This window comes from Eulemur rufifrons, chromosome 19 (assembly GCF_041146395.1).
Source record: "Eulemur rufifrons isolate Redbay chromosome 19, OSU_ERuf_1, whole genome shotgun sequence".
Taxonomy (NCBI): domain Eukaryota; kingdom Metazoa; phylum Chordata; class Mammalia; order Primates; family Lemuridae; genus Eulemur; species Eulemur rufifrons.
In genome coordinates this window covers 67,876,391-67,893,261 of record NC_091001.1, presented here as the reverse complement: position 1 = coordinate 67,893,261, position 16,871 = coordinate 67,876,391, and the positions used below count along the sequence as shown (strand labels likewise).

At 34.4% G+C, this 16,871-nt stretch overlaps 1 protein-coding gene across 1 annotated transcript in view; it reads right to left on the bottom strand.

The window, feature by feature from the left end:
* USP34 (ubiquitin specific peptidase 34) overlaps positions 1-16,871 on the bottom strand; it is a 216,415-nt gene that overhangs the window by 50,402 nt on the left and 149,142 nt on the right. The window contains exons 42-50 of the mRNA XM_069494805.1: positions 14,705-14,888; positions 14,116-14,276; positions 10,533-10,598; positions 8,395-8,541; positions 8,248-8,304; positions 8,076-8,153; positions 7,580-7,674; positions 2,858-3,030; positions 42-192 (exon numbers count right to left, since the gene is read on the bottom strand). Of these exons, the coding sequence (XP_069350906.1) occupies positions 42-192; positions 2,858-3,030; positions 7,580-7,674; positions 8,076-8,153; positions 8,248-8,304; positions 8,395-8,541; positions 10,533-10,598; positions 14,116-14,276; positions 14,705-14,888 (1,112 nt within the window). The remainder of the gene's footprint in view (positions 1-41; positions 193-2,857; positions 3,031-7,579; positions 7,675-8,075; positions 8,154-8,247; positions 8,305-8,394; positions 8,542-10,532; positions 10,599-14,115; positions 14,277-14,704; positions 14,889-16,871) is intronic.

Genomic DNA, 16,871 nt, shown 5'->3' with positions numbered 1-16,871 from the left:
AAGTTTTTAAAAATCCAAGGAAAAAAATATTTTAAACTCACCATTTATTGTTTTTATAAGCATGTGGGTTAACTATATCTCTGATGAAGCTATAATAGTGCCCACCATCTGCTGTTCCTGTGTGAACTGTCACTCCTATCAAGTCATACTCATAGCTTTCTGTGTCTTTTGAATGATCAACTTCCTTAAAACCTGAAATAATTTACATAAAATGGAAATAATTTTGAAAACCACGCAGTGACAACTTAGGACCACTTTTTTATAGTTTATGTACAGAACCAGGCACAGATACTTTATATATTAAGTAGGTACAAAATAACTTTATCTATTAGTCATTTACCATCCATGGCCTACTATAATACTATAAAGAACATATCATACAAATCACCAGAAAAACAAACGTGTTTGGGCATAATTATAGACAACCTCAATATAATGCATAAATATAAAATACCTTTTTATTTAATCTGACTAGTCTTTTGAAATAGGTAGTATAAAATGATTCATTCAATTTCTCTTTATTAGGAGCAGGCAAACACAAGACCTGAAAAGGCATTAGCACATTTCTGTCTTTTAGTCTCATGTTAAGGAAAATGGAGCACTATACTGGCAGCATGTTGCCAAATGTACATCAGTTAACAGAAAACACTATGTATTGGAGCTTTGTGTAGACACAAACAAAATAAATAAAAGACGTACTTCCCATCCCAAAAGATTTAAACTCTAAAGATAACCAAAGATACTAAGGAAAAAATTACAGAATGATCTAATAAGTTTGAAGATATAAGATTTATGATCTGTATTCCTACCACCATATAGAAAGGAAAAAGTAGAATCAGGAGCAAGGAAATGAGAGCAGATTTGGTTGACATTGAGTGTACAGTTTAACTGGAAAAGGAAGTGACAATTAGGGGAAGTGGAGGAAACAGCTGACAGTGGTTAAGGAGTGTGGATATGCTTATGTAGGTAGTGTTAGGATCTGAATCCTAGCATCACTTGTGACCTAACAAAATTCCCTTATTTTGCCATAAATTTCTGCTACCTCTCCACATGGAAATACTATGAAGCACAGCTGTTGGGAAATCCTGCTGTAATTTTCCAAATGGTTTAATAAGAGGTCTGAAAAGTAGGATCTATATTAAATGCCCACTTCTTACTTTCACCTGTCATCTCTACAAGGCCACCATTTTCTGCAACTTATAAACATACTCAAAGCTTAAGTATAAAAATTCCCTCCATTAACTCTGTACTCATTTATAGCTACAGTCACCATCTTCTTTCCTCTCTTCAAAGAAAGAGTATGTTCTTCTCTTGAAAGAATAGCTTGCATTCATTGTTTACTCCTCTCATCTCCCATTTAGTGAGAGTAAAAAGATTTACTGGATACCAATTAAGTGCCAGGCACTGGAGTTAAAGATTAAAACATGGTTCTCTTTTCTAAAGTTTTGCTTACAGTATAGTGGTTTCTTCAAACCTTTAAAATTTCAATCTGTAGAACTTTTTATACAAATAAAACATTGCCAGCACCCTTATTTTTATGTAAAATGGAACTTACTGCTAAAGAAGAATGAAGGGGCAAGAGGTAAATTTCTTTCAATGTTACTCTGTCACCTACTTCCATTCCTTACCCCGCTAGTATTTCAGGTACATATCCAAAGTTTGTAAGCTAGTAGTCTTATGGAAATAACAATTTGGAGGTATTTACTTATGAACCAAATGCCATCTAACTCACTGCAATCTGCCTTCCTTCCTATTACAACACTCAAATGAAATTGCTCTGATAAAGATAACCAAAGATGTTCTATATGTTAGATTATTTTCAATCCCATTCTTTTTGGAACTGCTCCTTCTTTAACATCCAATATGACCACACTCACTCTTTCTTGAGACTTTCTTGAAATACTGACCCTACTCTTGATTCACTCAACTGCTCAAGGCAGAAATCTGAGTCATTCTTGATTCTTCTTCCTCTCTCTAGTAGTGGAACAACTATTAATAAAATGTAAGCTTCAAGGGAACACAGATCATGTTCTTTGTTGTCATTGTATTTCGAATGGCATAAGCTACGTAGTGGAAAGATGGTCAGTAACTTTTTATTGGATTCATTTATTCATTCAGTCATTAAGTTTTATTAATTTCATATACTTCTCCCCATTTCTACTGGCAATCTTTTTCACTTGAGCCACCATCTTCTCTGTGTATGGTTTACAAGAATGGCCTCCCCACGCTCCTCTCATCATCCCCTAATCCATTTCTAATTCTGTAGCCAGAATAAACTTTTTCAAATGCCCACCTGGGCATGTCAGCTCCTTGTTTAAAACTCTAATGGTTACATGTGGAATAAAGATCAAACTTGCTAATTAACATGGCCTCTAAATGAAAAGTGTTCCGGCCACTGTCTTTTGCCCATCTCATCAACCAACATCCCCTCACGCCCCACCTAAAAGCTCATCCCTTCTTTTAATCTCTTACTCAAGCTTCATATCTCTGCTTAAGTGTTACCTTCTGGTGAAAGCCCTAATTCCCTCAAATCTGTGATACATTCACTGTGCTATCTGACAACAAATCACACTTATAATTTCTTGTTCAATATAAGACTTACCCAACTAGATTTAAGCTCCACAAGTGACCATGTTTATCTTGTTTACCACAGTGTCTCCAATGCCCAGAATGCCTAGAACATAATCCTCGCAAATACTGAATATTTATTGGCTAATTGACTGAATGTGCCACATTGTCTTTAAAAAGATTCAATTTAATTTTGTTAACTGTGTAGTTGATTACAACTTTAAATTATGACTACTTTGTTATGGAGACTTACAATAAACATAGACAAGAAAAAGAGATGGAAAATTACCTTCTTTCCTGTCACTCTTTCCCATAAGAAAATCTTCTGTATAGGGCGTCATATCCAAACGTAATGGGAAAGAAAAGTGTGTATTCACTTTTTCTTTCATCATCGTGACCATATTAAATGTATATCTCATAGTATTAAAACTTAGAATGCGAGGTAATTTCTTAAAACATGCCCTGAAAGGCAACAAAAAGTTATTAAAAATTGTCTTTTGAAAATACTTCAGCTGGTTTTATTACATTTATGCTATACCTATTTCAATATTCAATTCAGAGTAAATAAGAAGTACAGCAGTCCCCCTTTATCCGTGGGGTATATGTTCCAAGACCCCCCCGTGGATGCCTGAAACTGCAGATGGTACTGAACCCTATATACACTATGTTTTTTCCTATACATACCTATGGTAAAGTTTAGTTTGTAAATTAGACAAAGATATTAAAAATAATTAATAAAATAGAACAATTATAATATACTGTTCACAATTTCATAGACAGATTTGTTCTTACCATAGATTTTAGCAATCTCAGCATAAGATTTTTTCTTTCCTGATTAAGCCAAGAACTTTCACCTTTTCACTTAAAGGAAGCACTTTATAGCTTTTCTCTGGCATATCTCAATTGCCAGCATCATCACTCCACAAAAAGCAAAATCACAGATAGGAGGGACTACTGCAGTATTCTAAATCACACTCTTATTACAACTATATATACACTTTTGTCTCCCTCTTACATGACACTTTCCACTCTGAAAGGGCTTTTCTACGTCTAGATAAGAAAAATAAAACGTTGTTTCAACAGACTGTGGTAAACACCATAATGAAAACCATAAAGGTTGTTATAAAAGCACAAAAAGGTGTAACATTATACTCTAGAGCCACGGAGGTCTTTGGTTCAGAGTTTTCTTTTCCTCCTTAAATAATATGAATTTCAGGGAATAATTCTTCCCTGTACATAAGAATCAAAAGAGTATTTTTTTAAACCAAGAGTTCAGTTAAAAAAAAAAAAATAGGAATTTAGGGAGACAAGGAATGGGGGAAAGACATTATAAGCAGAAAGAATAATAAGTTCTAAAATTCAAAATTTTGGACTATATGGGAGACTGACAAATGATGAGGTTACAAAAGTATAACAGAGTCAAATGCGTGTAAAGTTAAGAATATGAACTTCATCTTGAGAGCTTTGAAGAGTCACTAAAGGACTCATGATGGAAACTGAAACCATGAACTGTGCCCAAGGATAGAAGAGATGAACAGATCTGGGAAGACTGGAGGACAGTAGGTGGAACACAGCAAAGCATTCTGAACTAAGATGACTTGGGAATCAACAGCATGTCAGCAGAAACTGGTGTTATGGTGGTAAATAAAATTATTCAGGAAGAATGAGTAGGTTGAGAAAACCAGAGGTTTGAAGACAGAGCAGAATATGATCCTGATAAGGATCATAAAATTTTGTTTACTTCTTCAATCGGCCCATTTCTGTTTAACACTAATTATTATGTAATTACAGACATAAAATTATGGTAAGAGCACAAATGACTGAATAACTACTTTGCCTGGGAGAGATGAAACAAATATTTCAGAAGAACAGCAGAATCTTATTAGCAAGAAGAAGGGAATGTTTCAAGAGATAAGGGGTTAGTTATACAGAATGGCAGATTTATTCAATAAATTTATTGCTTTCAACTAGGAAGAGACTCTCCAAAAAACTTGAGACAGCCCCTCAATTTTGTTTTAGTGACTCATTTATTATATTCCTCTACAGTAGCTAACTTTTGACTGACTCCATTTTGTGTAAGTCCCTAATTCTTACCCTAAACATATTCTCATCAGATGAGTTTGTCTTCTTCCTATAACTGCCGGCACAGCTATGCTTTCGTTTGATTACGTCCACTACAACTGCTCTGTCTTGCAAGGAACTACATTTTGAGACAGTGTCTCACTCTGTCACCTGGGCTAAAGTGTAGTGGCATCACCATAGCTCACTGCAACCTCAAATTCCTGGGCTCAAGCAATCCTCCTGCCTCAGCCTCCCAAGTAGCTGGGACCACAGGTGCGTGTTCCCACGACTGGCTAATTTTTCTATTTTTTGTAGAGATGTGGTTTTGCTCTTGCTCAGGCTGGTCTCAAGCAATCCTCCCGCCTCAGCCTCCCAGCATGCTGGGATTACCGGTGTGAGCCACCACACCCTGCCCCAACTACATTTCTGGAGACTGAGAAAAAGAATACCATTTCTTTCAAATGTGCACTGGCCTAGAAAAACCTTCTCTTAAAATAATTTTAATATCTTACTGTACAATGGCTTTTCATTTCCTGCCTTCAAACATGCTCAGATATCTTTTATCTAGAAAAACTCTTTGTTTGATCCCAAGGCTCCTTCTAGCCTCGATCTGCCTTGCTGTTTTATATTGCCAAACTTTTAAAATGAATGGTTTATGCTTAATGCCATGTACCCTGACAACCCTGCTTCTATTCATACAGCATGACAAAACACACCATACTAAGCTGCCTTCTTGAAAAATCAAATGCTTTTATTCAGCTGTCATTTTCTTTCATCTCCGTGAATTATGTCAATTGAATACCTTCTTGATATTCTCTTCCCAGTTTCTGGGTTACCATTTTATTCTGATTTTCTTTCTTTCCTTGCTTCTCTTCTGTCACATTTTCCTCTGCACTTTTAGATCAGCTTAGCTCTCAGGCCTTTGCAAAGTTATATTCTTTCTCAGGCAGATATTCTGATGACTTCCATCAATCAATTATGCAAATAATCCCCAAATTTGGATGTCGGCCACTTGATGCCATCATATGTGATCAATCTTACTTTCTATTACTGATCAATGGAAATCCTCTACTTTATGCAGGCTGGCCCAGTCCTGGATTTCTTACACATCCACAGGTATTTCTATTTCTCTTTGTTCCTAATAACTACATAAGATGCTCTAAATTCAATTTCTACTTGTCATTGAATATAGAACTAAAATCTTTAGCCAGTTACTCTGCCCAAACCTGCCATCTTATGACTCTTAAGAACCCCTTGCTATAGAAGTTGAGAGGAAGATGTCTTCAGTTTGGGAGATTATCATACTCCAATAAGTACACAGAGTGGTTAAAAAATAAAAACCTTGGTAAATGAATTAAGAGGACAAAAAAAAAAAAAAAAAAATCTTCAGTTGTAAAAGTGCTTGAGAGTATGCTAGAAAATTTTTCTAACAACCAATATATTGATTTTGTACCAATCTATATAATTTTTTTTTATCTACAAGAATATCCTTTAAACAAAGGATGAGTATTTCAGAGGTTAAAGGAAAAATTTAATCAACGTGAATCACAAAAGAATAAAGAAAATGAAAAGGGAATATAAAATGTTTGACATGTAGTAGTAAAGCAAGTAAAGCAATTTTTATTTGAAGATCACTGAACTATTATTTGTCAAGAAATTCTCTAAAAAACTTAAACTGAGGAAGAGTACTTTCGAGCAATGTACCAAAACATAAACAACCAAAAATAACATCAATACATAGAGTGGACGGACGGGAAAGAAGAACTGGCTTGAATATAGCATAAGAAACTTACACAATACTCTTTAACTCAACAGCTAACTAACTCCTAAATCTGACTCCATCCCAGACCTCTTTCCAAGCTCCAACCATAATAGCCAGCTGCCTGCAGGACCTTTCTACACAGATGCCGCTATGAGAATTCAAATTCAACTGGATTAACTATCTCCCTGAAATTTGCTCATTTGTATTCCCTATCTTAGGGACTGGCATTAGGAAAATTTCTTTCTATTTCTGTGCCTTCATGTCTTCACCTGTAAAATGGGGACAATAATAGCATCTACTACAAAGGAATGTCATGAGGATTGACTGAATTAAATCATGTAATGTTCTGAGAACAGTGCTTGCTAAATAAAAAATTCTATGGAAAGGTCAGCTATTACAGTAGTCTCTCTTTAGCCATGGCTCTGCTTCCCATGGTTTCGGTTACCCGTGGTCAAACACAGTCCAAAAATATTAAATGGAAAATTCCAGAAATAAAAATGCATAAGTTGTGTGCTGTTCTGAGTATCATGATAAAATCTGGCACCATCCAGCTCAGGACACGAATCAGCCCTTTGTCCAGAATATCCACAATGTAGATGCTACCTACTCTTTCGGTCACTTAGTAGATCTCCTGGTTATCAGGTCAACTGTCTCAGTATCACAATGCTTGTGTTCAAGTAACTCTTATTTTACTTAATAATGACACCAAAGTGCAAGAATATTGTGCTTAATTAATAAATTAAACGTTATGGCAGGTTTACACAGAAAAAAACATAGTGTATATAGGGTTCAGTACTATCTGCAGTTTCAGGCATCCACTGTGGGTGCTGGAACATATCTCCCATGGATAAGGGGGAAATACTAACAAGTCACTAAAGCCAGATATCTGAGAGTCAATACAGATAATGAAAATGATCATTGCCCTTACCTTCCGTGTCTCTGCTCCTACAAATCTAGACTTTTTGCAAGTTCAGTGATTACTACTTTCTTTCTAGTTCAAGTATAAGTCAAAATAAATTATAATTCACTGAGTGAAAAGTTGCTGCATGAGAATGATCTCCAAGTAACTGATTTTACCTTAATCACATAATCTTCATAAAAGTTTAATCTTAGTTTTTCCTCACTTTGTCTTTTGCTACCATCGTATGATTTATCAAAATGATAAAAATTACATTTCAAAAAGCATACCTTTTCTCAGCTCTTACTTTCTTCCCACAATGAGAACAAGTATACATGTTGTCACCTTCTAATGTGTCTTTAATAGTAACTTCATCAAGAGATTCCTATGTATAAAGCCACATTTAAAAGTTTTGCATTATTTACAGCACAGAAACACACAAAGAGCAGCAACTACAATGTGGGCAAAATGCACAGAGGAAAATCAATTTTTTTAAAAAAAATAAGTGAATTCTTAATTTTAGTAAAAAGTCACTTTCCCTCATATTAACAAGATTACTCTAGGAATCTTACTAAATTTTTCAAAGGGTTAACTATTTAAATTTTAATGAGGCAAAAAACAGCTTTATGGTCTACCTTTAATTGTTGTTTGAATAGCACAGCAAGAAGAAAATACATGAAAACATGAAAAAAGTTAGTTTCTTTTCAAGGTGACAAACACAAACCTACTATATACATATAGTTAAAGGCATAAGATATTTAAAAAATTATATACACTATTACTCACATAAATGTTCTTCATATCAGCCACCTGGCACCTCACAGTATAAAACTCTTCAGCTGTTTGACTGACGTGTTCACAATCCTGATCAGTAAACAGTCCAAAATTAGCAACTTGTTATAATAAACAAAAACATAGTAAGATCTCCAAAAAGCAAAATACCAGGTGTAATACTTACCAAGGATACAACATTGTTTGTAATTACACCTCCAAATAAACTTTTGACGGTATTTTTCTTTAACATAAAACAAACAAAAGTCAGTAATTAAAATGTAGGCAAATCTATTCAAATTTCAAAGACACTTTTTAGTATTCTGGTACCAACCAGCTCTGGAGACATTTCTTCAATTTTGGTAATTAAATCAGTAAAAAACTCTGTCATATCTTTCTGCTCCCCAGTATTCAGAGGCTGCTTATCCATGGTATATGTTTTACAGAAAGGTCTAGGATTATACGCTTTGCACTCACTCTCCTGTAAAGGAAAGGGGGAGGGGGGGAGATTCTAAGTGTCAAATAAAAATATGAAAATTACTATAGGTTCTCTTAAATGAATGACTAACAAAGACAACGCCAAAACAGGTAGTAAATCTACAAAGAAAGTTTTAAAATGCTCTTTTTTATTTCTTTTTATCTGGTTTACATGGCATTTTCAGTTTAATGGTCTTGGTGGCAGAAGATTCTTAAATTACCTTAAGAAGTCTGTATTTTTAAGTCTAGGAATTTCCAGGAAGGAATTTGGACTCACATTTGTATTGCAAAGCATAAAATATAAAACTTTTGAAGGCTGAGTAAGTTTTTCTAGAGACTGAATTTTAATAGTTTTTAAAATAGTAACTTTCTGGCTTTTCAGCCACGGCACATAACTTGGTTTGGTGGAGTTCAAGATGCTGATGAACTTAAGGTCTGATGCTTCAAAGAATCTGTGAAGTTTTTCAAGTGGATAAGGAGTATTTGAATATGTGACCATTGATATATACAGAATAGAGGTTTTTGCTTTTTTTTTTTTTTTTTTTTTGCCCCTTTCAGGGTAGTAGCAAGGGTGAATTTTGAAATGGTCCCAATTATCTATAGAAATATTTATCTGAGAATTTTGTGCCTCTGCCCTGTAGCTGAGTTGGCCCCATAAAGAGTTTCTATAAAATTCAATTCCACTATTTAAAGCAGTTTTTCTATCTACTAGCCTGGTCTAAAACACTAACTAACTATAGTGTTAACACCAAAGAGCAAGTCCTTAATCTTGGTTCACATACTCTACAAAGATATGACTAAGTCTACTTCTGCAAGTAGGTCAATTTTAGATCATATTAATTCTAACTAGATGATCTATTTTGCAACTAAGATTACTTTATAAATTGTGATTTAACTTACAAAAGTCATTTTTAAATCCCATTCTATTGACTATTCTGAAGATATGTTTTAGAGGATATTCATAAACATTATCGTTGAGGCATACATATGGCAATAGTGGATTTAATTCTGCCTAAGATTAAAGTATCTCACTTTTAAAAACTTAAAAAAAAAAAACAAAAAACCCAGTAACTTTGTCAGTTCAAATGGCATGTTCCAACTCTGTTAAAGGATGATTAAAAATACTAATAGAAACAAAGGATGACTAGTAATTTTTAAATTTTGTTTAAAAGACCATTTATTGAATCCTTAACTAAGTATGAGAAGGTGAAAAATACAGTAAAAAAAATGATACACTCCCCACCCACATAATTGCAATAGATAAGACAGGTAACTTCAGTACAAGAGGTAGAAACAACAGAGAGGCATGGTAACTCAGAGACACTCTGGTGAGTCTGTGGAATCTATGGTCTCTCACAGAGGTGAAGTACCAAGCAGACTTGTGAAAAATGACAATAGGAAGAAAATGAAAAAGAATGACACAGGCAGGAGTGGCATAAATAACCACACAAGTGACAAAGCAACCGGGTGAGCTCCAAACAGCTTACAGTGGGCTATAGGGTGAAGCTGGATACGGAGAGGGTAAGAGAGGAGGTTAAAGGGTAGAGGCAAAATCAGACGTATGCCATGGTGATGAACTTGAATACCCTTCTCTTCATAATGAGGAAATCATTGAACAGTTTTAAGTGGGGGAGAAATATTATAAGACTTGCTATCTTTTTTTTAAAGTTTGGTCACTTTTATAGTTTTAGCAGTGGGAATGAAGAGGGACAAAGAGAAATCAGAAAGTTCTAGGCATAAAAGGGAGTAACCCTGTGCTGGGAAAAGGACCAGATACAGGGATTCTTTAAAGGACAAATTAACAGAATGTAGCCAACTGAGATGTGACTGTTAAAAGTCATTATGACAAAGAACAGAGGTAACTGACAAATTCAATTTGAACGCTAAGAGCATATAGTCAGGATACAACTAGTACAAATGAACTATTGTTTAATGCTTTAGCTTTTGTCATAGGGTGTATCTAATTAGTATTCTCTCCAAGATTCTCAAACATACCATTAAATATGTAAACATTTTCTGAAGCTCAAGTAGAGTGGTCTTATGCTTCATATCTTCTGAGTACTGGAAATCAAGAGAAAATTTTCCATTAAAACATACTGATAGTAGTCAACGAGGCATTCTAACAAAGAAAATCTTGCAATATGCTAAACACTGTATCTGTTTTCATTCTTTTAGCTGTACGTAGGAAAAATTGACACACTCTATTTTTTTTTAGCAGTTATATCATTTAAAAATTGTAATACTTTTTTTGTTACATAAATACAGCCATCACTATTATATCAGGAACCTAAATGAAGAACCACTTTCCAGATCAACACTCATTTGGTGCAATCCTGATTTACAAGAACGCAAGGATGAAAAACACTTCAGGTGTGCAATCAAGTTGTTTTCCACAAGTAAACCTACACATTAAAAAAATACATTTAATTCCAGTGTGGGCTCTCTGATGAAAATAAAAATAAAATAAAATAAATACATTTAAGATATTAATAAATGACATCATCATCATCTAGTCATATCTAGTGTTTCTGGAACAGTATATTCTTAATATTGAAGAGAAATACTAGCCAAGATCTTTGAAAACCATCTAAATATTCAAATATCAATAACTGAGATTCAGGAATCATGACAGACTGGCTCAAGACTTAGTACCGAACACTGGCCTTACAAGAGAGATCCATATTAATGCTAGGTGCTTATTAGATATCCTCTACTTCATTCAAGTATTACAATGAATCTACAAAGTAGGTATTATCTCTACTACAAATTACTACCTGTCATAAATTCAAAGCTATGATAGTCTCGTGGAATAATAAGCCTCCCATATGCCAGGAGTATACACTAGTTGTTTATGCCAGTTTTGTGGAGAGTGCAAGTAATAAGGCTCTACTGTTTAAGAGCTTATAACCAAATTGAGGTAAAAAAATATGGACTCAAATAGAGATTTGTCTTGCATATAGTTACTACAAAATTATATAATATCAACTGTAATGTGAATTGAAAAAAGAAATCAACAAAAATGACAAAAATATCTACAGTATATTCCTGGCATATGGGACGCTTATCGATAAGATGATGAAAATGGTCACACAGAATGACATTTTCCAACATATAACAGATCTGCTATATGCAAAGTATTAGTGCAAAATACAAAAAACGGCAGGAATAAAGACCTGGATTAAAACTTTTGTTACTGCAGCATAAAACATTAGTTGGCTAAAGAAAAGAAATGCCTGGCCAGGTGTAGCAGCTGATGCCTGTAATCATAGCACTTTTGGAGGCTAAAGTGGGAGGATTGCTTGAGGCCAGGAGTTTGAGACCAGCCTGAATAACACAGCAAGATCCTATCTTTACAAAAAATAGAAAAATAAGCTGGGTGTGGCAGCATGTAACTGTAGTCCCAGCTATCTGGGATGCTTTGGTAAGATGACTATGTAAGCCCAGAAGTTTGAGACTTTAGTGAGCTATGATAACACCACTCACTGCACTCTAGTCTGGGCAACAAAGAAAGCTCCTCTCTTAAAAAAAAGAAAAAGCTAAATTCTTTAAAGTCATTCAAAAACAAGGAAATTTTACTTAATGTGAAATTTCTAAATAAATATACATCCTAGATATGTGTATTTATTACTTAAATACCTATTCACACCCATTAGGATGACTATCACCAAAAAAACAAAACAAGAAGTGTTGGCAAGGTTGTGGAAAAATTGAACCCCTATGCCTTGCTGGTGGAATGTAAAATGGTGTTGGAAGACGTATGGTGATTCTTTGAAAAAATTAAACACAGAATTACCACATGATCCAACAATTCCACTTATGGGTATATATGCAAAATAAGTTAATGCAGGTTTTCAAACAGATATTTGTACACCCATGTTCATATGAGCATTATCTAGAATAGCCACAAGGTAGAAGTAACCCAAGTGCTCACTGTCAAATGAAAAAACAAAATGTGGTATGTAAGTAAAAAATGAAATATTACTCAGTCTTAAAAAGGAAGGAAATTCTTACACATGCTACAACATGGATGAACCCTTAAGACATTATGCTATGTAAAATAAGCCACTTGCAGCCAGTCACAAAAGCACGAACACTGCATCATTCCACTTTCATGAGATACCTAGAACAGTCAAATTCATAGAGATGGAAAGTAAAATGGTGGTTCCAAGAGGCTAAGGGGAAAGGAAATAGGGAGTTAAGTGTTTAATGGGTACAGAGTTTCAGTTGGGGAAGCTGAAAAAGTTCCGGAGATGGTGGTGGTGATCGTTGAAAAACAATGTGAGTATACTTAATGCCACAGAACTATATGCTTATACATGGTTGAAATGGTTAATTTTATGTTGCATGTATTTTACCACAATTAGAATATATGTAGCTTTCTTTAATCTTTCCGTGAAGATCAGAAAAGGGAACAGTAGAGATAACTGAAGTTTTCATCTACAGAATCTGGTGCACATTTGACTACTTTCCAAACTCCTATATCAAATTCTGTCAAGCATTTTCTATATAGACGTAAGTTTAAACTTAATTTTTAACAAAAATAGCTTTTATGAGACCTGCTCACAATTAGCACATCTGATTGTTCTTTCTGTTGCTACTAATTCCTCAAAGTGCTAATAATAGCTTAAAGGTAGTCATTAATATGAAAAGAGAAACCAAGAAGTATGGTCAAGTTGCCAGCTAGAAAAAAAATAATCACTGAAACCATGCTTCTTTGATAACAACTAGTTTTATAAAACTATGCAGATGGGACTACCAAATTTAGTCACAAAAATTTCCATAAGTTAAATGAATCAATTATTCAAATACTTTTAGTCATAATCAATCTACACAGATGAAAAACTTAAAAATATCAGTATAACTAAAGCCAAAAACCCAAACCCTCTTGAATAAATGTAAACTAGAGACTTTGAAGAGTAACTTACACGTACTGAAGAAGTCATTGAAGGTATATGAAGAACTGCAATACTTTATTAGGGGGAAAAAAAAAAAAGCCAGGACATAAAGATGGTATGATGGAGAAAAACAAAAACCCAGTGCAAGCCTAAAGGAAGTTTGCCAAAAAACTATAAAAGCAGTGCAAAAGGCAAACTAAAAAATAGCTCATGGTGAAAAAGAATGAAAACTGGAAAAAACAAGTGAACAAAAGTACATGAAGCAGAGCTTACCCAAATAAACAAGGCCCATGATCTCATTTACTTTGGGATAAATATACAAAAAACAAGCTCAGTGGTTCTGGTAACATTTCCCTACTTGGTTTTAGACTTTGTTTATTTTCTATGTAATTAAAATTTGTATTTGTTTTTATTGAAAATATATTCACTGTTTACACTGAGTATATATATTTCACAACTGTGTTTTCCTCTGAGAAATAAATTATACTATAGCATTACAAGTAACCTATTAAAATGAAAAAAAATTAAAATATACATGTTAGGTAGTTATGCAATCAAGTTCTCTCTCATTTTTTATTCATAAATTTTCTCAAACAATAATTTTACTACATTGAGACAATCAAGATTTATAAGCAAAATTTTAAAATTTGGTTTTACAGTTTTAAAAGAGAGGAAAATTCTACCTTAGCAGTGAAGACAGCTTGCCTTGCCTCAGGTATCATATAAAGCTGCTGAATAGTGGAAGCCAAATAACAAGTAGCTCCAAGGTTAGTCAGGCCAACAAATCTACATTCAGCACGGACATCCTCATGAGGCCAGTAGTCCCATTTGTAAGGTGCATGGGCTGCTTAAGAAAGAGGGAGGAAGAGACACCCCCCAAAACAAAGTATTAAACATAATATATTGTGCTTTTATTGACAGCCTCTACCTCCATTAATTATCTAATTAATATAGATTATACATGATCATTTTCAAAATTAGGTAAGAATACATACTAAAACTAATTCATTCTCTAAAAACTCAAAGGACTATCAACAAAACTTGATTTTACTTGGTACTAAATTATTTTTACAAAAAAAGCCAAAGTATTTAAAAAGGTCCTTCATGCCAATGTTTACTTTTTTCCTTTAATAACATCCTAGCAACAACAGTTAACTGTTAAACAACTGTTAAAGTATGTGAAGAGTAGATTCTTTCTTAAAACAATGTCCCCCAAAATCTCATTTCTGCATTCAAAATTTATAAAGATGAAAGGAAAAGAATAATGCTTACACTGCATGTGTTGTGCCATGACCCAGTTATGTATTAGCCTGTAGTTTTCAACAGATCCCTTTACCATCTCTACTAACAAATCATAAGCAGCAGCTCTTGAAGAATGTGATTTGCACTTTGGCTGTTGTCGATCTTTTAGACTTGGCAACAAAAACAGGAGATTAAAGATATCTCTTAAAAATTCCTGGGGTAAAAAAAGAAAAGTATATTGTCTAAACTTGAACATTGATTACATTCCAAATATAACAAATGGCACAAAGAGCCAACTGGTTTATATGAGAAGCTACAATTTAATAAAAGACTATTTAAAAGCTCATAGCAGATCATAAACCATCATCTCAAAGTCTTCTGGATATTCTTTTCTCTGACAGAAAATGGAGTGAGTAGAGATCATCTTTTACTCTTCTCTCCCTCTTGATACCTAATAGCTCATTCTTACAGATTTTCCATGTACAATGTTACTATTTTCCACTCCATTAAGTAATCAAACATTTCTGTTAAACCCTCCGTTCACTGCCAACAAGTCCTATTTGTGTCTCTGCATTTACTTAACTTTCTCCTAATTTCACTCTACTAGTAACAGCAACAGTAAGAGTAGCACAAGCAACTAACTCACACTGAGGAATTATTAAATGCCAGGCACTGCTGAAAAGCCTCAACACAAAAGGCAAGAAGGGTTAGAAAGGTTAAGAATCTTCCTAGTAGTCAGAGTAGCAGGTGCCAGAGTCAGGATTCAAAACCCCAAGCTCTTGACCTCTATACCAGTGAAGTTCAAATTTAGACGAGATTTACCATTTGACTTAAATTGATCCCCTTAAGGGGATCAATTTCAAGATCCTCATTCTACATGTACTTATTCCTAAATTCAATCTGCCTTAGAAAGTGGGTGCTAGATTATCTTTTCCTCTTGCTCATTCCTAATTGGCCCACTGCTGTTTTACCAAGTTACCTCCCTTATCCATCCCAAATATTATTATGGTACATTGCTCTGGAGTATAAAACCTCCTGGAATACTGTGTAGAAAAGAAGTAACACTGTAAGACTGAGACTATGATATCCTTAGAAAGGCTGGATTGCAAAGCTGGCCTTTGGCTGTAGTCTGAAATTGTACTGGTAATAGTTCCCTACACTGATATAAAACATTCCCTAATCGATAAAAATGTCTCTGGCTCACTATGCCTAACTGTAGCTGGTTTATGCCAAACACCTGTTTAACTTTCAGGAGAATGGAGTTTCAGTGCCTATGGTCAGTTATATAGGCATTATGTGCCTGCATGACCCACCCTAACTCCTGGGCTCGAGAGAGCTTCCCTGGTAGACAACACTTCACACACGTTGCAATACTCATTGATGGGGGAATTAAGCATGTCCTGCGCAACTCCACCAGGAGACGATTCTTGGAAGGCTGTACCTGGTTTCCTCTAGACTTTGCCTCAGAAATCTTTTTCTTTTGATTTTGCTTTGTATCATTTCACTGAAATAAATCTTAGCCATAAGTACAACTACATGCTGAGCCCTGTGAGGAATCACCAAACCTAGGGGATGTCTTGTGAATTCATGACACAGGTACCCAAAACAGAAGAATTTGAAATATTTTTCCATTAATGACCTCACCTCTTTCATCTCACTATTGTCAAAGAATGTATAATTGTTAGCTGCTAACTTAGCAAAGAAAAGCAAATTTGGCTAGGAAATAGGGAAAGTGATTAAGGGCTTATTTCATACAGTTGACCCACTGATGATGAGATTGTATCTCATCTATCTCAGAATTCAGAAATAAAATTACTGTCATAGAGAAACAAAGCCTCTATGTTCACATGCATTTATGTGAACTGAAAAAGTCAAACTGTTTCAAAGAGAAAGTCTGAATTAGCTAATAACTTGTTTAACAATAAACTATCTTTGCCAATCAGTTCAGATCTAGAAACTGAACCAGCTAAAATACCTATAGCTCCAAGGTTTTGCCAAAAATATACTTAAAGCCTGTGATAAAAGCATTTCATCAGAAATACTGGGATGATAAAAGCATACTAAAATGAACAATATTTTTATTTTCCTTATTTTGAGTTTATCTGGAAACAGGTGTTTCTAAGTGAAAGAATAACATTTACAGGAACATATTCCACTTGATAAATCATGTTAAAGTCATTTTGGTATACGTCACAGA